The 25063-nt window shown below is 37.9% G+C and overlaps 1 protein-coding gene across 1 annotated transcript; it reads right to left on the bottom strand.

Annotated features, from left to right (window-relative positions):
* Positions 1 to 23289: 23289 nt before the first annotated feature.
* Positions 23290 to 24604, bottom strand: LOC141629485 (uncharacterized). Its single transcript, XM_074442476.1, has 2 exons — positions 24439 to 24604; positions 23290 to 24392 (listed from the first exon to the last, which is right to left on the bottom strand). Exons 1-2 carry the CDS (start codon positions 24602 to 24604, stop codon positions 23290 to 23292), a joined length of 1269 nt encoding a protein of 422 aa, XP_074298577.1.
* Positions 24605 to 25063: the final 459 nt, after the last annotated feature.

The raw sequence follows: 25063 nt of genomic DNA, 5'->3' as shown, positions 1-25063 counted from the left end.
CTTTTTTATTTGACTTGGAAGTCCATGTGTACTTAACTTGTCGTTAAAGTACCCATGTGAATTTTTTAATGACTTGGAAGTCCATGTGTACTTAACTTATCGTAGGAGTACTCGTGTAAATTTGCTTGACTTGGAAGTCCACGAGTACTTAACTTATCGTAAGAGTACCCGTGTGAATTTTTTGTTTGACTTGGAAGTCCACAAGCACTTAACTTATCGTAGGAGTACCCGTGTGAATTTTTGAATGACTTGGAAGTCCACGAGCACTTAACTTATCGTAGGAGTACCCGTATAATTTTTGTCTTGCCCCCTTTCTTCTCGACTTAAAAGTCCATATGCATTTCAACTTGTTAAAGAGTAGCCATGTAAAATTGGTTAAGTCACCTTATCAGTAGATGATTTTTTTCACGCTAACTTGATTTTATTCCCCTTGGTAATTTTTGTAACCTTGGCCGAACACATTTGGAAAAAATATCCATTCAACGATTTTACGTTAATCCAACAATTACGGGACGTCAGTAAATAACACACACCCATATAGTAGTTGGACTCGTTCGACATGCACAATAGATGGACGTTTTTGGTAATGAGTGTTCATTAGCAAGTTAATTAGGGAATTAGTGTTAGTTTCGAACTATTTTGGTCCATAGTGTCCACGTCATCACTTTTTCATTTTTTTTTCAATTTTTATACAAAACGCTAAGAAACCTAGCGACTTTACAAAATGTCATCGTCCAAATATTTTTATTTGTTTTATTTAAAAAAAAATGAAAAGCAAGGCCGCTGAGAACTTCAGCGGCTTATTCCAAGTTTCCAACAATTTCCAACAACTTGCCTTAGCTACACTACAAAATGGCCGTACTGATATGATAAGCCGCTAAGATTCCTAGCGGTTTTGCCTTTTATATATAAAAAAAATTAGGGTTATTTAATGGGATTAATCCAACCTATGCCTCCCCTTCTCAAATTACCCCGACTTATGTTTTATCCCATATTAACCCCATATTTGCACTAATTTTTCTCTAATTAGACCCGACTTAAATTTAACCTGCTGTAACCGGTAAAGTTATTAATCAATGGGTTTCTTTCATTAATTAATAGGCCATTAATCTATTACATCAATTTGTTTTAGCCAAGCCTTACATTTCACTCTTTCTTTATCAAAATCCACTTTGTTCAACCTTAATCTCAACAACTGATGCACACCTCTCACTACTCGAACTGGTTGGGTAATATAGTGCTCCAACCTACACTTATTCCTGCAATCCCAAATGCTGTAAATTAGACCAGAGAGATCTGCCATTATCACCTGCTTTTTCAACAGTGATCTGCACCTCCATTTAAGAATCCAGTCTAGTACACTTCCCTGCCACTGAACCTGTAACCAGGTCGGCAGATGCATCAAGCACTACAAACTGAATGGGCACTCAAAAACAAATGACTGTGTGTTTCCATATGCTGCCCACACAAATAACAAGCACCAACAGTGATGACACCAAACTTTTGTAGCCTATCCTGCGTTAAAAAACGCTGCTGCACATAAATCCAAGCACTGAAATTGTGCTTAGGCACAAATACTCTATTCTAGACCATAGGCACCCAGTCCTTCTTTGGGTAAGGATCAAGTAACCATTGATAACCCAACTGGATAGAATAGTTTCTATTCCAAGCACCATTCAAAAAACCTGGCTTAAGAATGTCCTTAACTTTGCAGATCTGTCTCCACGTCCAACTGGAATTCTGAGAGGGTTCAAACATCCACCAATCTCGTTGTTTTATATAAATGTGATGTACCCCTTTCTTCTTTCCTTCCTCCTCTTCAACCATACTAGACCAAACTCCATTAATTCATACTCAACCCAGAAAATTGATTACATACAAGACGCAATTTACAAACATCTTTATGTAATGGCCTCACGGTGTATGTATTTGTATTACTCCAAAAACCGAAGTAATTAATCATCAACTCCATTAATCAAAAGGGACCGTCACACACCAATTGACGATTCCCCTGCCCCACTTCGCACAATTAGCAGCAGCAGCAGGTCGGCGCCGATTCCAACACGAGACAACGCCAGGAGCAACCTCGTTCGTTCACCTCGACAACCAGCAATCGTGTGACAACCTTGCTCCTCCTCTAACTTCGTTCTAGCAGCTGCGACAACTGGGTTTGCTCTTCAGTTTCTGGGTTTATATTCACATATTCTGGGTTCAGTTGGTATTGTTAGGTTAATTGAAGAGGGAATTTTGGGATTGAATGGAAAATCGATCCATCCAATCAATTCACTATATTTGGGGATTTGTGAATTAATACGCATGGCATTGAGTAAGATAGCTGATCGATTTGGTCTGAGGTTAATTGAAAAGGGGATTTGTGTATTGGTAATTTGGTGTTGTTTAATTATCCTTTAATCAGTTGGTTTGTAAGATGATCCACCGGGGGAAAACTTGCAATTTCTATCCTTTTATTTGTGTGTTGTTAGAGCCCCTGTAACAACATATGCAATTCCATACTAAGATGTTGCTCCAGACTATTTGTGGTCAATCCAGGAAGTAAAAAAAATGGTGGATGATGAAGGATGATTTGGTGTTTAATTGAATTGGGATTTGGTAAGATGAACTGATTACAAGAATAAAAAAAGAAAAAAAGATGACTAAGGGTAAAGGGTAACCTGTTCAGCAGGTTGCCTTTCCAATAGTCTAATACGAGAATAATGAGTGTAAAGACGGGGTTAATATGAGATAAAACGTAGGTTGGGGTAATTTGAGAAGGGGAGGCATAGGTTGGATTAATCCTATTAAATAACCCAAAAAATTAAGTGAAGCCGCTAGGTTTCTTAGCGGTTTCATATAAAAATTGGAATAAAAATAAAAAGTGATGATGTGGACATTATGAACCCAAATAGTTTCAAGTGAACGCTTATTACCTAATTATTTTCACGTTTCTTCCAAAAGAAATTATGAGATAATCTTCCATAATCTTAATCAAAACTAAAATCCCCTCACTTATTCACGAGAAATGGACGCATATTCTTTTAGCTTAAACAAAGCTAGCAATTTGTGAGCATTAAAGTCTTGATTAACTCGTAACATCCAATTTGAATGAGACTTCCTATCCAAAAGGGCAATTAACAGTGTTCCCACTTAGTTTAGGAAACATTGGGAACAAAAAATTTGAACTGCAAACATAATCCCTTGATTTTCGAATTCATCCATTACACATACCAACATTAGGGACTCTTAATTACCAGCAAAAATCATGGCACAAGATTTCATCTTACAGCTATAAATATTCATCTTGCACAAACATTCTTTTTTTGAAAAAAATCATTCACCACTCTGCACATATAAACTTCTTAGCCAAAAGTGTTAAGATTATAGAGGAGAAACGATTGCATAAGGGAGAATTACATTATTGATTGATAACTTACATGATTATAGTGAGGGTATTTATAATACCTCTCATCTTAATGAACCTTAACCCTAATTTGGCTAACCCTAACGGTAGCCGGGCCTAGTATAGGCCCAATCTCCTACTACCCTCCCGCAATCGTAAAGGCAGTACGTAGTACGAACTTTACGATTGGAGAAATACAAAGAAAAAAAATATAAAAATGAACAATGAAAGCTTCAATCTTCATCTTTTTCTATCTTCATCAATCATCTTCGTCTTCGAAAAGTGGTAAGATAACGAGTATAAAGACTCGCTAGAAATTTCTTCGAACAAGAACGTTAAGTTTTTCGGACTTGTCGAATATCAAATAATTTGTTAGGAACACTAATCGAACCTAAACAAATTTCAGAAAAACGGAAAATTATCCGCTAATTTCAATATTTGGAGAACGCTAAGTTTTTCGAACTCCAAATAAATTTGGATCACCGTCATGGTGATTAAAGTTGTGTAACTCGCCAGTAAGTTTTTTTTTTTTTTTTTTTTTTTTTGTACCATCTTAACGAAGTTGAAGAGCATAAATCAAATTTTCAAAGACGAATTAGAATAAATTTCTCATGGGGATTTTATTTTGCTAAAAAAATTGATAGACCATCAGAATATACGGGTGGAAACAATAGAATGAGTAGTATACTCAATGTAATTGAATTGAATCCTTCAAGATAGGTCTGATGCCCACAAATACACATGCAAAAACAAAGGCTTTAATTTTGCCATTGGAAAGAAGAAAGGGGAAACTTTTTTCTTTCTTAAAAACTAAAGATAAATTGGGTAGATAATGATGAAATCCCGCCAGTGAGCGTCATAGATTTTCGCCCACCGACAAGAAAACGGAAACGATTTTTTAGAGTCCTCACGAAAAAGACTCCGATGCCATGTTAAGATTATAGAGGGGAGACGATTGCATAAAGGAGAATTGCATTATTGATTGATAACTTACATGATTATGGTGAGGGTATTTATAATACCTCTCATCTTAATGAACCTTAACCCTAATTTGGCTAACCCTAATGGTAACCCAACCTAGTATAGGCCCAATCTCCTAATAAAAAGTAACCACATTCGGCACTCAAGTGAAGCAAAGGTACGCACCATATTGTGTACGGAAACGCGCCTACATACCAGCTCTCGTCTTCTACATTCACTCGCTGCAGCCGGGTCTGACAAAAGGTATGTTCAATTGTTTGTATACCTTCTTCAAATCATGCTCCTTCACTTCGAATTTTCACTTTTCGTCTCATTCTCACATACCATGGCGCACAAAATTGAATATGAATCTACAATCATCTAGTGTCATGACTTGACAAATGAACTGCAGTAGATATGGCATTTTAAACAGTCCGTAATTTTCTCGAACATACCACATTAGCATACCCGCTTGAAGATCGTCACATTTTTTTTACACGAAATCCTACTGTTTTGCACACATAATTTCATACCATTCATACACTAGATAAGTAAGCACCCTTAGCTACGACGATTTTTTTGCATAACTTCGACTGATCAAGCTTAGGTAAACTCCTCTGCCATTTAAAATTTAAAAGCTCGTTATCACGACATAGGATTGTTAGACTTAGCATGACGATAGGTATTATTTTCAGTATTTCCCCCATTCCCCATGTGCTTGGTAGAGCTCATACACCCATGACTAGGTAAACAATGATTTCTGTAACAAATTAATCACCATATATCTTGATCTACTGCAATATTCTCGCTAGAATCTGTTCCAAATTTAGCATCTTGCAATCATGATACCAAAATTTTGTGTTTGACCAACCTATTTTCCAAATAAGTAGGCCCATTTAAAGATTGTCAACATTTTCGCACTTCCCCTTGAGACTAGTCTGGCCTGACTTTGTCGATCTAGCATTCATGTGTGACTTCTCACCAATTCAAACCAACTTTGCCTGAAATCGCACCCCTGTAAGAGTCTATGGATTATACCTCAATTCCGACTGCCTGCCGACCCGAAAATTTGCATTTGAACAATTCTGACTCATATTGCTCATAGATAAAAATTCTGGATTTCATTCTTATCATGATAAACTCCGCTTGTGAGTTTTTTCGGGTATTCACTGCCGGTCCCAAGGCCGGATAAATGAGGAGGATTGCGGTAGGTCTGTGGCAGCCAACATAAAAACTTAGTCACATTTTATGGACATGAATCGGAATTTGAACATCGTTGGGGCGTCTCCTCAGAAGCGACGCGTTGCACTTCTTAGACCCGGGTGTAGTAAAAAGTATGTGAGGGTTGCTAGGTCGTCGCCCAGAAGCTACGCGCCATCTTTACATCTGGGGGTGGTGTCAAATAGGCAAGAGTGCACTACATCTTCTAAACCCGGGTGTAGTAAAAAATATGTAAGGGTTGTTAGGTCGTCGCCCAAAAGCGGCGCGCCACCTCGAAGTATGGGTGTGGTGTTAAATAGGTTTGGATTTAGGAAGCATGGTCAAGAGCGGGTAAAGAAATCAAGACATGACTTTAGGAAAATTAGTAGGTTACGTTTTGGTACTTGGAATGTTGGCTCTTTGACAGGGAGATTAGCTGAGGTAGGGGAGGTTATGAAAAGGAGGAGAGTGCATATAATGTGTCTACAAGAGACAAAGTGGGTCAGAGATAAAGTAAGGGTGATAGCGCCTTAGGGTTATAAGCTTTGGTACACGGGTAAAGACAAAAGTCGTAATGGAGTGGGTATTGTCATTGATAAAGATTACATCAATGATGTGGTAGAAGTATCAAGAAAGAGTGATAGGATCATGAGCATTAAGCTTGTAGTCGGGGATGAGGTGGTGACTGTTATAAGTGCTTACGCACCTCAAGTAGGGTTGGATGCTTCTTTTCGACGAGCCTTTTGGGAAGATCTGGAAGAGGTTGTAGAATGAGTCTCTATTAGAGAGAAATTGATCATTGGTGGTGACCTCAATGGGCATGTGGGTACTAGTCGAGTTGGCTTCGAGAGCATTCATGGGGGTTTTGGGTTTGGGGAGAGAAATGAAGCAGGAAGTGACATATTAGATTTTGCTTTGGCATATGACTTGGGTGTAATGAACACTTGGTTCGAGAAAATACATTCTCATTTGGTGACTTATAGGAGTGGAGGAAATGCTAGTCAAATTGACTTCCTTTTGGTAATGAATGTGTGGAGGAAAGAGTATACCGATTGCAAGGTCTTACCCGGGGAAAGTGCCGCAATACAACATAGACTAGTGGTGCTTGATTTTCGGGGTAAGAGAGACTTGAGGAAGAGAAAGATAATCAGTGAGGCATGAATCAAGTGGTGGAAGCTACAAGGGGAAAACCAACAAGCAATTTTGGATAAGGTTCGAAGTAGCGTTATTTAGTCGGATTGCAAGGAGAAAGATATTGATGTAACGTGGGATAAATTGGAGCATGTTGTAAAGGATTTGGCAAGGGAGATGTTATGGGAATCTAAAGGGAATAGACCATCAAATAAGGACACATCTTGGTGGAACGATGAGGTGAGACAAGCGATAAAGACAAAACGTGAATGCTATAAGGTTTTGGGGAAATGCATGAGTGATGAGAACTTTGAAAAGTACAAGGAGGCTAGACGAGCCGCTAAAAAGGCAGTACGAGATGCGAGGTCAAAAGTTAACCAAGAAGTGTATGCCAGGTTGGACACGAGAGAAGGAGAGAAGGATACTATAAACTGGCTCGCATAAGAGACCAAAAGACGAAAGATATTGGGAGAGTTAGGTGTGTGAAAGATATGGACAACAAGGTTCTGGTTCAGGATAACGAAATAAAGGCAAGATGGAGTTCTTACTTTGATACTTTATTCAATGGAAATCAAGAACAAGGTTTTGGGTATGTAGAATTAATACCAAGCATGGTTAATCGGGAATTTGTACGTAGAATACAAAAGAGTGAAGTTAGAAAGGCGTTAAGGGAGATGGGGTCAAAGAAAGCAGAGAGACCGGATGGTATACCCATAGAAGTTTGGAGGTGCTTCGGGGAGAAAGGGATCGAATGGGTAACCATGCTCTTCAACAAGATTTGGAGGAGCAACAAGATGCTATCAGCTTGGAGGAGAAGCACTCTTGTCCCTTTGTAGAAGAACAAAGGTGATGTTCAAGAGTGTTCCAACTATCGGGGAATTAAACTTATGATAAGTCATACGATGAAGTTATGGGAGCGGATAATCGAGCAAAGGCTTAGGAGATGTGTAGACATATCGGAAAACCAATTTGGATTTATGCCCGGGAAATCGACTATGGATGTGATTTTTATCATGAGACAGTTGATGGAACACCATCGGGACAAGAAGAAGGACTTGCATATGGTTTTTATTGACTTGAAAAAGGCATATGATAGGGTACCAAGAGATGTACTTTGGTGGGCTTTGGCGAGAAAGGGTGTTTCTCAACAATATATTGACCTCACAAAGGACATGTATGAGGGGGCTAGAGCAAGTGTTCGCACTAATGTTGGGAGAACGGAAGAATATCCCATTACCATCAAGGTGCATCAAGGTTCTGCACTCTGTCCTTTTCTCTTTGCTATAGTTATGGATGAGTTGACAAAGGATATTCAGGACGACATCCCTTGGTGTATGATGTTTCCTGATAATATTGTGTTGATTGATGAGACGAAAGAGAGGGTGGAGAGAAAGTTGGAATTGTGAAGGCAGACTTTGGAGACTCGTGGGTTTAGACTGAGCAGGAGTAAGACTGAGTATTTGAGGTGTCAGTTCACTAAGGTGGCGAGGTTGAGATCGACAGATGCGGGGAGTATTATTTTCGATGGGAATGTGGTTGATGGGTCAGATTTCTTCAGATATCTAGGATCTATTATTCAAAAAGATGGGGAGTTAGACGGAGATGTGGCTCACAGAATTAAAGCGGGATGGTTGAAATGGAAGAGTGGGTGCTCACTATTAATTTTAAATGCCTGACGCCAAATCATCCGCGTCTGCCTTTTAAAGACAATTCCGAGGGCTAGGACCAAGTCTTGGTCGAGTTATCTAATCATCATATAGCTGTCGGGAAAGCAGCTCATGAATTAATTCCTTCAGCCCGGCAAGTGGCTTTGCTTTAATGATTTTTCAATGATATGAATAGAATCTGCAAAAGTACTATGAGCGCAGCGGTGAGGTTTCACAGGCCTAGCCTCACTGCTGGCATACTAGTCAACCGGAGAAAGCCAGAGAAAGGTTCAGGGTTTTTATGCGACAAAGATATGCCCCAAAGATTAAAGGGAAAATTTTATCGCATGGCAATTAGGCCTGCCTTATTTTACGGTTCCGAGTGTTGGGCCAAGAAACATTGTCACATTCAAAAGATGAGTGTCGCGGAGTTGCGTATGTTGAGGTGGATGTGCGGACATACAAGGAAAGATCGATTAAGGAATGAAGTGATTAGGGAAAAGTTAAAAGTGGCGCCAATAGAGGACAAGATGATGGAAAACTGACTAAGATGGTTTGGCCATGTGAGAAGGAGACCTGTGGACGCACTAGTTAGGAGGCTGGAGACTTGAAGAACAGAAAAGGTCCCTAGAGGTAGAGGAAGACCGAGACAGACATGGTTGAGAGTGATAGAGCACGATATGAGATTTATGGGGCTTGAGGAGAGTATGGTGACGGAGAGGGCATAATGGAGGAAAAGGATACATGTGGATTTTTAGTATTTGATGTTTTTCTGACATATTTAGTGTTTTTATTTAATTTAAAAAAATTAAATTATTTATTTTTCTCTCCTTTATTACACTTTTTTTACCAACCACTTTCTTATATATTTTACTTGGTTTACTTTTAAGGCATTCCGGATCCTTAATTATATTTCGGTTTTTAAAATCGTTTAATATTTTCTCTCGATTTAAACTTTAAGTTTTTATAAAAGAAATCCGGAATTCGATTTTAAAACCTGTAAGTTTAACTTGACTTTACATTACATTTTTGCTCTCCCTTTGTTTTTCATTTTCCCTTTTCTATTCGCATTTTGAGGTGCGCGTTCACCCATGGAAGGTTCTAAAGGATGATTCATTTTAGCCGACCCCAAATCATTTTGGGATTAAGGCTCGGATGTTGTTGTTGTTGTATTCTTATCATGATAGTGCATCAATGCGTGCAGTCTTGCTTACTTTTTTTTATAGCTTATGAGTGCATAATGGAAACAAAAGCTTGGCAACTGAACTGCTTTTCTATCTTTATGGCGTGACATGTTAGAGTTTTTTCAAAGTAGCAGTAGAACTGTGAGCAAATTTTATCTGAATGCTAATACAAATGTAACGTGTACTTGCACTCTCTTAAACATATGGCTTCCTGTACAACTTGACACTAGAGTAGCATTTTTTATTAATACTCCCTTCCTCTTTTTTTTTGTAGAGTTGTCAGATTCGGTAGAACTTAAATGGTCCACTTGTTACTCCGTATCCTTTTAAGGTGCTTTGGTCCGAAATACCATTGTAAGTCTTTCTTCCTTCATTTGCTTGTAATTCTCACTGACCCTAAAAGTGACATCTTATTTTTTGTTGACATTATGCTTTTTTTTGATATTCTGCTTCTTTTTTCTATTGATATCCCTTTCGTTTTTTAGGGTCATCATGGTCTATTTCAAAGAGCTTCATAACAAAGACCTCACCTATCTTGCCATAGTTGACCGTGAAACTGACGATGGGAATTCTGGAACCCGCTTGGTTACCCGCCAAACATTGCGCTCTTCCAAAGGTGAAACGAGTGTTGTAAACAAAGGTTGTTTCGATCCTGAAATGTCATCAAAGTTCGATATTGCCAAACAAGATGTGTCAGCCTGTTTTCTTCTAAAGAGCACCTTCAAGACAAAGGTGGACGAAAATCCTTTCTTTCCCTTGCTCGGACGGAGAATAATTGCAGATCGGTGAAGTGGGGTTCTAATAACTTGAAGATTTATGGAGAATCAAAACATATTGCTGGATATTGGGAGTGGACTGAAGATGTGCTTGCTCATTTTGGTGACATCCTTGTGGATTCTGTTGGAGTTTTTGTCCTCCACAATAGCGCGTGATAATATTATTAAATCTCATTAAGGAATACGCATGGGATATTCATTGGCAATACTAGTCAGCTGATCAACGTATATCGGTAACGGTTGCCCAACTAGGATTTGACGTTACTGTCGTGAGAAGGCGGTGTTTAGCTGATCCCTTTCAGTCACACCTAAAGGAACGAGCCCCAACACGAAAACTAATTAATTGTATGAGATACAGTTTAATTAGTCCCTTGATAAATTGACTAAGAGTTAGTCGATTAATTTATTTTAGAGAGATATCGAGTTGTGAACTCGAAGCGCGGAAATTATTATTTAATTATGCGATAATTGAATAATTAATTTATTGAGACGTGAATTAATGATTAAACGGTTAATTGTTAAATTAGTACTAATTGACTAATGTGATTAGTATTGGTACGTAAAATATATGTGTAACTGTACACGTATATTTAAGGAGTGTTTGAGACGAAATTAATTGGGCAGCATTTAAACATAAAACGATGTTTAAATAAAAATTACACGTATTTGTGCGACAAATATAAGAACCAAAATGGACCCCTAAATGGGTCATTTGGACCGTGTAAATTGAACAAAAAGGAACACCATGGACATAATGATTGTGTTGGTGCATGCTTTTGTTCTTCTCAATGCTTTACTCTTCCCATAGCACTATTTCTCTATCCTATGCCACATTCTAGTGGTGCATAAAAAACACAAAAATCAACACTCCCTATACTACCCTCCAACCGTCCTCCCTCTATCAACACTCAACTTGTGTTGTTCATTTTTTCACGTGAAAAAATTGAAGAATATTTATCTCTCTAAAAAACCAAAAATATTAGAAATCACATACTAAGATTTAGTATTACAAATCTAATAATTTTTACTAAGTGTTAGTATTATTTCAAGGGTAATCTTACAATATATCTAGTTAATATTTGTAAGGTTTTGGGTATGTTCTTGGGTGCAATTTGAGAGGAGGCTTTCTTCTTTGGAAGCTTGGGTTTATGGAGGATCTTGCCATATATTGAATAGCTCAAGAACAACTAAGATGGTGATCTTAGTTGTGCCCATATTACCACACTCAATGTAAGGAAATTGTTTTTCCTCTTCTTTTATTTTGAATGCTCATATATTACATGCATAATGCATAGATCCAAAGATTTGTAAAATAAAGAAATTTTGATAACCTAATTAGAGAGGTCTAATTTGGGGTTATGGTCTTTCAAGTGGTATCAGAGTTTTGGCTTGTATTATGCATGTTAATTTTAAGCATTTTAATCTAATTATGAGATAATTTTAAAATAAAAAATGGTGCTAAAATGAAGATTTTTGCACGAAAATTTTTGCATGCATACCTTCTGATCTCAAAAGATTTGTGGTCAAATTTGGTGAGTTGTGGAATTCTTTTGCTATTTTTAATCATTTTTATGGTAATCTGAGTCGGAAATATCGTATTTTGGTTAAGAGGTTAACTAAAATAGTTAAACTTAGATTCTGACCTTGAAATTTTATATTTTATCACATGCAATTTTTACAAATGTTCTGTAAAATTTCGTAAAAAGTTATGAAGATTTGCATGTTTAATGATTTTTAATGATTAAAAATCGATAAAAATCGATTATTTTATTCAAAAATAATAAACGGAATTTTCTGGGTATGAAATTTTTTTGTATATTCCAAAATATGTTTTATATGATAGAAGTGAAATTTAGAAAAGTTTTCTTACTTTTTGATGTTTATTGGATTTTATTCGATAAAAACCGATAAATATGGATGTTTTTGTGCATAAAATTAATTCGAAATTTCTGGACTAATTTTTTGACCTTTTTAGGTCCCTGGAAGAGTTCCAGAATGTACAAATTTTTTGTGTCAAAATTTTGTAATGGTTAAAATTATTTTTGAATTGTTTGTCAAGGTCGTGATAAAAACCGATTTAAATAGCACATGGATAATATCAATTCAAACTAATTCTTATTAAGAAATTAGTGTGGACTAATTTTGAGTTTTAAATCAGTTTAGACAATTAGTTTGAGCTTAAATGAGATTTAAGTGTTGATTATTGATTTTAAACGGGTAAAAATCAATAAATTCCGCAAAACCGAGCATTTTTAAAAGATTATGCTAAAGGGGCGATTTAGGCATGAAAGTTACAACATTTTATTTATAATTTTATTGTTGAATGAATAAATGTCATTTATTTAATATTTATGCAAACTTTTGTACCTAGTATGATCGAGTTTATTTTTAATCGTTATTTTCCTATATGTATTGGAATAGCGATTTGTTTGTAATTTAAATACGATCTCATATCGTCGGTTTGTAATTAATTAATAGTTTTTATTTATTTAATTAATTAATGTATAATAGGAATATCTATGTAATTTGATTGTAATAGTTATTTTTACCGGCGTTGCCAAAAGACGGAATTCACATCGAGACGGAGTCTATTTTGGAAGAGGTTCCAAATCCCACAAGACGGTGCATGCTTGGAAGATGTTCCAATGAAGATGCTAGGGACCAAGGAGTAGGTTTACGAATATGTAATAATCTAGTTAATTTGAATAGCTAGGTGGCCATACTAGGATTTATCCGTTTTTGCATGCTTATTTATTTTATTTTATGCTAGTTCATCATACCGAAATCGCCACACATGCAATTTTTTTGCTTACATGCTTTTATAATTCTATTGTCGATTTAAATTTATCGAAGATTCACCTAGTTAGTTCACTTAAAGGAGAATAATAACTAATTGACAAGATCTCTCACATTCTTTTAGTTTAAAATTGAGATTAGCCTTACCAATTATTAACACCTATGAATCCCTTGTTCATTAGAGCCACGCTCGCCCAAGCGGGTTGTTCTCTTTTTTACCTCGGGTAAGTAGGGTGATAAGGGTTATCACGCGCCAAAATTGGTTGGACTCAACGGGGTATAAGACGGTCTTGTATTCCGGGGCTAGTAGATGGATTTGTTGAAATCCGTCGACCAAGAGTTCTAATGGTAGAATTAGTCAAGCGTTGACTTACCAAATTTAGATATTTATGGGATGTTTCGCCCAAGCGATGACTATTTTTCTCTAAAGGCGGATCTTGGAATCATTTATATAATTTAGTGAGAGGTCATTATATAAATGGACTTGTTAAAAATGTTTATCAAGTTTTTAAAACATTGAATGTTAATTTTTCCTTGTTTTTCGTTCATTCTCATAAATGTATTCACTATGACATCGCGCATTTCATCCTCCTTTCATCCTCTATTTCTTATTATATTCGTTTCGTTCTTTCATAGAAGGCGGTTTCTTTGAAGGAATTCAGTAGCAATGATTGGAAATATGATTTACCAAATCACCTACATAGCTTATAACGATTTTTGCGATTTTTTTCAACTAGCATCCATACATATTAAAAGGGATTTCGTGTTGCAAACACTTATTACGAGTTTAAAATAGGAGTCACATTTTATTAAGAGTGTCTTGATTTCGAAAGGGACACTTCCGTCACGATGAGGACATATTAGTTTTAATTACTCAAGAGTAATTCAAAAGTTTGCGAAAAGAGTTTTCAAAAACATATAGAATACTCCAATATGATATCGTCAAATGGCTCACTTCGAGAAAGCCAAATTGATTGTTTATGCGCTAAAGAGTTTAGGCATATAATGACAATTGAACGGTTAGGTAATCCAATTTCGCAAGAAGTTGAGATTTTGCCACATGTTGCACTCACTCTATAGTAATTTACTCTTACTAAGTGTATAAAATATCACGAATGACATGAAGAGAGGTCTTCATGAGATTCATTTTTGCTTGTTGAAGCAAAGAGGAATGTGAAAGTGAGTGGGAGTTAAGAAGAAGCAAACCCTAGATGTATGCGATAGAACAAAGCTGAAAGAGACATCTACTCAATGGATAGGCTAGTTCCACTATCTTGGTATGAGATACCATACGGGTCATTTCTTTGTAAAGAAGTTTAAATGAATTGATAAAACGTAAGACGTCTAGCATAGGACATTTTTGTGTCAAAATGATGCTAGAGTAGCAATGATTTCAGTAGGGACAAATGAACCTAAATTTGGTTTTAAAAGAATGTAATCATCTATGTTTATACATAGAAGGCATCACTCATGTGATTTAAAACAAAAGGTTTTACCTACTCCTATGATAACTTGGTGGTTGGTTTAGACCACTCAAGTTAGAGGTATTTTACATTCTTCACGAAAACTAAATATTATACTATCTTGTAGATTTTAAAGTCTCTAATCCGGTGAACTCTATTGATCAAACCTCAAGTAAATTCGTTTAAAGTGTAAACGATAAGCACATCGAACAACCATTTGATTGAGAATCTTATGGTGTGTGTGCATAAATTATGTTTTCTTTTGCAGAAAAGAAACACAAATAGTGAGGTGATTGACCATATACATACGGATGTGTAAGGCCAATAGTAGCTTATATATACTTCGTTACTTTTACCGTAATATTAAGTAGATATGAAAACTTCGTATATATTTAATAAGACATAAAAGTGATTTTTTGAAACGTGGAATATTTTCAAAATGAAGTAGTAAACCAAAACCACGACAAGATCAAAATGTTGGATCGAAAATTTCAAAGTAATGACTTTGAAGGTCAAATGGGTAATATCAAGTAATGACCTTGATGATCACTAAGAAGATTGTGAATCAGTTCACATATACCTTCTCCTAGGGACACCATAATTTATGGTGTAGTCAAGAAGATAAACCGAACTTTATGAGATATAGTTTGAGGTTTTTCGCAATTTTGTAAGCTATTTTCTCACTAAAAGTTTAAAACCCGACTATAATAGCCTAAATGACTCCATATGAGATATGGATATGGAGGGTCCCTAACTTGTCATTTTTATACATTTGGGAGCATAAATGTTTATGTTCAGAACCAATTTATGTATTTGTGAGGGTTATCCAAAATTGAACCACTTGGTTTTTACTCCTTCAAAACGAGTACAAAGAGTTTATGGCTCGTAATGCTGTCTTTCTAGAAAGATTTTCATTTTCTGAAAGACATAGTGGGAGAAATTTTGAACTTACGGAAGTCCAAGACCCACAAACTAAGTACAATGCAAGAAGACGTTCTTTATTGAGGCTCAGTGGTTATAAGGAGATAATTTTGTGATAATATTGCGTTACTTTTTGAAAGTGACGAATCTTCAACCCTCATCAAAGGCTTTTCTATAGAATGAACTCTATGTGATGGCGTGTCACCATGCAGTTCGAATTGGTCTTCTTGCACAAGATGTGATAAGGAAGGAAGCATGAGATGTTTTCGAGACTTAATTTGGGGCGAATACTTTGCACCAAATTAGGTTACCTTGATCTTGTCATAAAGGTTACATAAGATGTTTCAATTTTGAGCTGGTTACAGAGAATTTCTGACAACCTAAATGCCTTTATAAATTCGTATGTTCTTAGCAATATAGCCTCTCTTAAGGATGAGATTCGGCAAAAGGATAATAAAAACTTCTGCTTGAATGAATCTCATGAAGGGAGAAGTTTTGTTGATCTTGTCAATGCTAAGAAATCTAGCATGCTTGAAAGATCCCTTTTGTGATCTTATATACGTCAAGGAATTGGAACCTTGGGTTCAATCATGCCATTAATCAGAATGGTATTACTCGAGTTGTCGAGGTGCCATGACGATACTTGGAGTTTAGTGGGAGCTAAGGTGATTTTCTTAGTCTAAATATGTGTTTGACATATTAGTGACTAGAAATATTCTCGAGTGAATACTTGAGAGTAGCATGGCGCATCTTAAATATCCTGATCTAATGAGATAGATCTCCATGGATATTAGCATTTTAGTCAAGAGACTTATGTGATAATATTCTTGACTCGTTCAAGTTGTTGAACATAAAATATGATCTCTTATGCTTCCGCTGCAGGATCTATTAATTATGCTAAAAGCTCCTTTCATCGGGACTTATCATATTGAAAATATGAGAAGTCATTACCAATCATTTCCTAGTGAGTGTCACTAGATGATTATCAAGAGCATCCTTGAGTACTTGAGAAGCACTGGGGATTTACTCTTGTAGTTTGGAGGAATTTATGAATTTCGTGTAAAAGGGTTATACGATAACATTCCTATGCTTATAAGATGTTAAGGGCCTAGGAGTCATATATAAAAGATGTCATATGAAGGATGTGTATGTATAAGTGTTATACGTACAAATCACGAATGAAAACTAAGTACATTACAACATTATATGTTGTAAAAGAGACAGTTGATATCCGGAGTTTAATGGAACTAGAGTAGTTCTGTTAGCCGAATATCGCCTCCCGAGAGACTGTGAAAACAATGGGAGTGTTTGACTGGCTTTAGAACCAGAGTCTAAAAACTTGTTTAGATATGTACTTAGAAAGGTTCTATGTGATGAAAAGATTTCATAGAACAAAAGGAAAATAGCAATGAAAATTAGAGTGATGCAACTATTGCTAATCTTCTAGCCAAAGCCGTTGGCATAAGGTAGACATAATGGCTATGTCATCTCAATGTGATTGAGGAGTATGCCTTAATTGCTAAAGATCGTTATGTAAATATTGGATAGAGTTTTAATATTTACGTAAGTGATGATCGCATTCATTGTTGAGTCTCTTGAAGAACTCAATTATTCAGTTTTGACTGAAAACATTGAATACCTTGTTTATCCGAATTGGTTGTGGAGACAATGTTGAACCCCAATTCAAGTGAATAGGATGACCATTGTAATAGCCCCTAGTCACTTAATGAGGTGACGTATCGGAGTGACTAGATTATAAGTCGATTGATGGTGGGTTCAACACCATAAGGTCATAGGGATAACTAGTCGTTTACATAGGCAGACCGTGGGACACTTTGCCGGGCAGTGACATATATAGAGTCCCTTAGATCTATTGTAGACGCCTGGTCATGGCAGGGACTTCTATGATATTGCTATGAGTCGATTCTTCAAACTGGAGCCTATTATCTGAGCCAGTGCAGTTTTCGAGTGACTTTGGTTTTTGTCTTAGGTCGTACCGTGAAAGGACGCCAAAGGGCATCTACTGGGTCATGGTGATCTGTATTGTGCTAAAGGATAGATAGCGCAGACATGAATTGTCCACCCACATTGAGTTTATAAATCTCTAGGCCACTCGAGGAGTTGTGACTGGGAAATGCGTGGCCACGCTCAGAAGTAATCTATAGTAGATTTTTCCAGTCTTGCAGTCACACTCCCGATCGAGAAACCACTCACGATATGTTCATGTGCAAGTGCGACCTGAAAGACACCGTGCATTCAGTGGGAGCTTGTTATTAAAACGGACAAGAGAATCGGTAACACACCCTTGTATGGTACAAGTAGGATATTGTTGGGATAAGGAGTTATCCACAATTGTGTGTTAAAATCATCGCACAAATTATCTCGGACAAGTGGGAGATTGTTGGAGTTTTTGTCCTCCACAATAGTGCGTGATAATATTATTAAATCTCATTAAGGAATATGCATGGGATATTCATTGGCAATACTAGTCAGCTGCTCAACGTATATCCGTAACGGTTGGCCAACTACGTTTTGACGTTACTGTCGTGAGACGGCGGTGTTCAGCTGATCCCTTTCAGTCACACCTAATGGAACGAGCCCCAACACGAAAACTAATTAATTGTATGAGATACAGTTTAATTAGTCCCTTGATAAATTGAATAAGTGTTAGTCGATTAATTTATTTTAGAGAGATATCGAGTTGTGAACTAGAGGCGCGAAAATTATTATTTAATTATGCGATAATTGAATAATTAATTTATTGAGACGTGAATTAATGATTAAACGGTTAATTGTTAAATTAGTACTATTTGACTAATGTGATTAGTATTGGTACGTAAAATATATGTGTAACTGTACACGTATATTTAAGGAGTGTTTTAGATGAAATTAATTGGGAAGCATTTAAACATAAAACAATGTTTAAATAAAAATTACACGTATTTGTGCGACAAATATAAGAACCAAAATGGACCCGTAAATGGGTCATTTGGACCGTGTAAATTGAACAAAAAGGAACACCATGGACATAATGATTGTGTTGGTGCATGCTTTTGTTCTTCTCAATGCTTTACCCTTCCCATAGCATAATTTCTCTATCGTATGCACATTCTAGTGATGCATAAAAAACACAAAAATCAACACTTCCTATACTGCCCTCCAACCGTCCTCCCTCTATCAATACTCAACTTGTGTTGTTCATTTTTTCACTCAACTTTTGCATGTGAAAAAATTGAAGAGTATTTATCTCTCTAAAAAACCAAAAATATTAGAAATCATATAGTAAGAGTTAATATTACAAATATAATAATTTTTACTAAGTGTTAGTATTATTTCAAGGGTAATCTTACAATATATCTAGTTAATATTTGTAAGGTTTTGGGTATGTTCTTGGGTGCAATTTGAGAGGAGGCTTTCTTCTTTGGAAGCTTGGGTTTATGGAGGATCTTGACATATATTGAATAGCTCAAGAACAACTAAGATGGTGATATTAGTTGTGCCCATATTACCACACTCAATGTAAGGAAATTTTTTTTCCTCTTCTTTTATTTTTAATGCTCATATATTACATGTAAAATGCATAGATCCAAAGATTTCTAAAATAAAGAAATTTTGATAACCTAATTAAAGAGGTCTAATTTGGGGTTATGGTCTTTCAAATTCTTCTATCAGTTCGGCGATCAACGCATCATTGTACTCATATGACAAACATGTGCCAGTCATGCGTGCTTTCTTTGAAGCTTGGTGCTCTACCACAAACACCCTTCATACTAGAGAAGGAGAACTGTCCATTTTGTTGTGGGACTTGAGGATGCTTGGGGGCCTATCCATAGTTGGCGAGATTTATGACGAGAATGTTCCACATCCTAGCATGCTTTAGGAGCGAAATGTTCGAGATGGCACAAATTTTCCCGCAACATGCAAGTACTTGTTCGCTGCATACCACCGTCTTGTGAGGAGATCTGCCACCCCTGGTGAAGTACCTGCTAAGCAATGGATCGACTCCTGGTTTAAGAGAGGGGAGACCTATCTACCTCCCATGAAGAAGCCAAAAAATAAGCTCCGTCCAAGGTCCACGCAGAATCCAGGTGGAGATTTTGGTCCGCGCCCGTCTGATCAGTGGACTGAAGAGGAGCTAGCCATATTTGAGAAGCTTGGGGTTACTAGCAATACTAAGCATGGGAAGCTTTACTTGGCTGCCTATATATCATGTTGGCTATGCACGTTCGTTCTACCTAAAAATGAAGACAGATGGATCAGAGCTGGTACCTTTGAAACTGCTTGTTTAATGGCGGGAGGTCGACGTTTCTGTTTGGCTGCTGCTATTTTGGCTAGCATCTACAGGGGCTCAACGATCTAGTCAGATCTTCTAATCCTGGATACTCCAAGTCTTTCTTCCCTACTCATTATCTCTATAGATGGCTTGTATATTACTTCAACACTCATCATGATGTAAAACCAGAGCCTCGAGGTCCCTCAATGGTAAAGTACTTAGGGGCCGTAAGTGCACTTTCTATTACTGATGATGACGCCTGAGCTCTTATCCATGATGGGGGAAAGACAAGGTACCTTGCTTTATCCCACATAGAAACAAAGCTGACATCTTGTTCGATAATGGGGAGCTGGAAAGCTCAAAGTTTAGTTACCTTGCATCCCTTCGCTCCACCTATCTATGCCTTCGCATGAACGATTTCTTCCATATCGAGCCCTACAACCCTCAAAAATTTGCCCGAAAGTTTGGCTTTTGCCAAGATATTCCTGATATACTGAACCGTGGCTCAGACAAAGCAACAACTTCATGTCGTGAGGTGCTAAAATACTGGCAGCTTTTACTGTTCTCAAGTAGTATATCTCGCGTATTCCTTCCTTCTAATCCTGTTTCATGGAATGGTCAGGTTACTGCGGCGTTTAACGTTTGGTGGAAAGAACAATGCGTGAATAATCTAAGGGGGAATGTTAAGATTCTTGTTGATAGCTCTAAACTGAGGAAAGGCCAAACGCATCATGACTTAGGTGGTTCAGCTCCGGCCCGCCCTCTCAAGATACAGCCGAAAGACACTGCCCATAAGAAAAACAATCAAATAGATATACACCGTAACAGCGATGCCAGCTTGGATGTTGATCCTAAGAGCGAACGTCGAGGTAAACGAAAGGCATGTGTCTTGGTTGCCGATGAAGTCAAGCTAGATGATCATATCTTTGATGGGGTTCCCAGCTCTTCATGTGTACCTTCACAAGCATTGGTAATCTACTTACTTTCTCTTTGTTTCTCATTTCTTCCCTTTGTTTATCATTTCCTCTTATTATGAAACTAACACTTGATTATCTTGCAACAGGAGGGAGATGTTGCTTTGGAGGTGGGAGCTTCGATTCCCGAGCAAGGTAATATGACTTGCCCCTTGAGGGTGAAACCTGGAAAAGGAAATGAACTTGCAATACTTAACCAGATTACTCCCACAAAGAATTTTGCAAAATCAGCTTCGGAGGAGAGCAAGACTGGAAGCTCATTTGTGGGTGCTAGCCAGGGTTCAATAGATGGTCTGGATGCTGTCAAGCTCATTACTCCACGCATCATTGAGAGTAGTAAGAAGGCATTTGATTCCATTGTTAGTGCACAACATGTCAACGCTCCAGCTTGTTCCACGGTTTCATTTCGACCACCACCTGCACACACTGATATATTTCATCGAGCTCAGCAAGCGATAGCCTCCATTTTCTTGAAAAAGCTAAAGAGCGCGAGTTACCACGAAGTTGCCGGAATAGACAGTTTCTGCTCATGTGGCTTATCGAAGTATTATACATCTGAAAGGTGATGTGACATCATTACATGAGCAAGTGGATTCCTAGGTGACTGCAGTCAATGCCTACCTTGTGGTTGAAGGGTTTGCATCAGAACGCCAGCGACTTGAGTCTTTGGAGATAGACATAGCTACCCATCAGAAAGAGGTTGACCATGCCAAAGCACTCTTGGATAAGGGAATAGAGGAGTATTAGGTTCAGGTTGTAGAACACTCCATCATTCAAAGCCATATAACTTACCTAGAGACTGAGTTGGGTAAGGCACGAGAGTTAGAAAGCAAGTTAAGGACGGACTTGGAGACGAGAAGTGAATCATTAACTGAACTAGAGTCACGTTTTGAGAATGCAGTCAAGCTTTTGAACGAGGTCGAGAACACCCCTACTATGAGTGCTGAAGAAGAGGCTTCACTTCGAGAGCAACATACATGTCTTGAGGAAATGCGGGCTTCTCTCACTGTTGACCCATAGATAGATTTTGTCTTGTATTTTTTTACCTTTGATTTCTTTACAAGTTAGTAGAATGGTTGAATCAAGACTTCCTGAATAAAAGAATTTATCATTCATTGTTTTAACTTCGATTTTTGATTTCTCCTTTTTGTTTTAAAGGGTTTGTGATTTGGATTTGTGGTGTGGCCGCACTTGAACAAAATATTTATCCAAGCTGCCTACGTACTCGCAAAGTTGCCAACAATGATAACAACTTGCAAGATCAAGCCAACGTAGTTCATCAAAGAGAGTTTTTTTTTTGTTTGTGGGTGTGGCTGCACCTAAGTAAGACTTACTTAAGTTACCAACGTACTCATAAAGTACCCAAGTACTTTACAAGATCAAGCCTACGTAGATCAGGGAATGATTTTTTTTTTGATTTTTTTTTTGGTTTTTTGAGTTTTATTTTTGTATGCAGTTTAGCCTCATGCTTAGGAGCTTATGCAGTTTAGCCTCATGCTTAGGAGTAGTAGCGCTTCAAGAATGTTTCATGGATAGGTCCTACAAGAACACCGTCTTCATAAAAAATCTTATATGCACCATTGGTGTATACTTCTTGCACGGCGTATGGCCCATCCCACTTAGAAGTGAACTTTCCTTTAGGTTTGTGAGAAGTAATGATCGGTCTTCTTACCGCGAGCGCCAAGTCTCCTGCCTGAAAAGATCGAGGGCGCACCTTTTTGTTGAATGCGCGCGATAACTGTGCTTGATAACACTGCAAATTTTGTTGTGCTTGCAGCATTTTCTCATCTAGAGCTTCCAACTCTTCCAAGCGCAGCTTGTCATTGTCATCACTTGTAAGCTCTTCCTGAATGGCAACTCTCAAGGATTGAATTTGAAGTTCTAATGGCAAAACTACTTCAACTCCACACACCAATGCATACGGGGTCGCTTGAGTGGGTGTCTTGTATGTAGTACGATAGGCCCACAATGCCTCACCAATTTCCTCAAAAAATTGCATAGTGTCTTATTAAAAGCTTCGGCTAAGCCATTTGCAGGAGCATTGTACATGGAAGACTTGTATTTTTTAAATTTGAACTTTTGACCAAGATTTGTCATCAACTTGTTAAAGAACTGCTTGCCATTATCAGTTATGATGCGTTGTGGTACACCATACCGAAAGATTATCTGAGTGCGAATAAAATCAACAACAGTTTCCTTTTTGACTTCGTGTACACTGACAACTTCTGCCCACTTTGAGAAATAATCTGTTGCAGCGAGGATGAATTCATGCCCATTTGATGCTTTTGAAGTGATAGGTCCTACAACATCTAGTCCCCATATTTCAAAGGGCCATGACGAAATGGTAGGATACAAGGGTTCTGGAGGTTGATGCATGAAATTTGCATTGAACTGAGAAGCATCACACTTCTTCGCAAAGTCCATGCAATCTTGCGCCATGGTTGGCCAATAATACCCCATTCTTTTCACACGATCATGAAGCTTTGGACCGGATTGACGAGCACCACAAACACCCGAATGAGCTTCGTACATGGCCTCAGAAGCTTTAGTTTCGCCAAGACATCCTAGCTATTGCCCGAGGAATGATCGTCTGTAAAGTGTTCCTTTATAATATATGGACCTTGGAGCACGACGACGAATCTCTACTTTATGTCTAGGGTCATCAGGAAGCTTTTGATGTTCCAAGAAGTCGATGATAGGTTGTCGCCAATCATCATTATCGACTTGGTAGACACTAATCATGTTAGATGACTTTGCAATTTCTCCTCCTTCTAGAGGCGGTACTACCCAACGGTTGCAAACTGGAATTGTCGTGACTTCCTCTGCCCCCAGTGCCAAAGTGGCTGCAAGATTAGAAAGCGCGTCAGCCAGCTTATTGGCACTCCTTGGCACATGTCCAGTATGAACACAATTCAACTTGTTAAATATCTGGATTGCATATTGATGGTAGGGAATGAGATCATCTTTCTTCACTTCGAATTCATCAAGGACTTGGTTCACCACCAACAAGGAATCTCCATAGATGTCTAAATCCTTGACCCCTATTTCAATCGCCATTTGAAGGCTTAAGATTAAAGCTTGATCCTCGGCCACATTGTTTGAGCACAATTCAGTGAGCACAAAGGAGTAAGGCAACATATGACCTTCGGGAGACAAGAATACAACACTAGCTCCGGCTTCATCACGTCTTGCTGCACCATCAAAATACATTTGCCATGGCGGAAGTACATCCACATAGAATATCTCTTCACCAGGAAGATCATCCCGAAGTTCCCATTTCGCGGGGACTGGGTGATCAGCAAGGAAGTCAGCTAAAGATTGCCCTTTGATTGCCTTTTGAGGCACATGGACCAAGTCATACAGTTTGAGTAGAACTGCCCACTTTGCTAGACGACCGGACAAGATTGGCCTTGAGAGTATATACTTGATAGAATCATCCTTTGAAATTACATGGACAGTATGTGCCTGCATGTAGTGCCTTAGTTTTTGAATTGCAAAGACCAAAGCCAAGCATATATTCTCGATTAGAGAGTAATTCAGTTCAGCTCCCACCAAAGTTCGACTTAGGTAATAGAGAGCCCTCTCTTTCTTATCTTCATTCTCTTGAGCACATAAAGCCCCCAGTGAACGTTCTTGTGCGGCGATGTAGAGGATAAGAGGCTTTCCTGGAACTGGTGCCCCCCAACACGGGTGCAGATGACAAGTACTTTTTGATACTTTCAAAGGCATTATGACATTTGTCATCCCATTGGAATATAGCATCCTTCTTCATAAGATGACTTAATGGCTGACAAAGTCCCGTGAGGTTAGAGATGAACATGCGAATGTAAGCCAAGCGACCCTGTAGACCACGAAGCTCCTTCAAATTTTTAGGCTCTGGCATTTCTTGAATGGCCTTGATCTTTGATTGATCAACTTCAATTCCTCTATGTCATACCACGAATCCTAAGAACTTCCCCGAAGTAACTCCAAAGGCAAATTTGAGCGGATTCATCTTGAGTTGGCATTTTCGCAGTCTTTCGAAGACGGTACGAAGGTCGTTGATATGGTCTTCTATTTTCTTGGACTTAACCACAACATCATCAACATAGCACTCAATTATCTTGTGCAACATGTCATCGAAAATCCTTTGCATAGCACGTTGGTATGTTGCCCCTGCATTCTTGAGACCAAATGGCATAACTTTGTAGCAAAATATCCCCTTCGGAGTACGGAAAGCAGTAGCCTCTTGATCCTCAGGTGCCATAAGAATTTGATTATATCCTGTCGTGCAATCCATGAAGGAAAGAGCTTCATGTCCAGTCGTTGCATCAATCATGAGCTCTATGACTGGTAAAGGAAA

The sequence above is a fragment of the Silene latifolia genome, chromosome Y (genome assembly GCF_048544455.1).
Source record: "Silene latifolia isolate original U9 population chromosome Y, ASM4854445v1, whole genome shotgun sequence".
NCBI lineage: Eukaryota > Viridiplantae > Streptophyta > Magnoliopsida > Caryophyllales > Caryophyllaceae > Silene > Silene latifolia.
The sequence above is the reverse complement of the archived record's forward strand: the minus strand, read 5'-3'. Positions and strand labels throughout refer to the sequence as shown.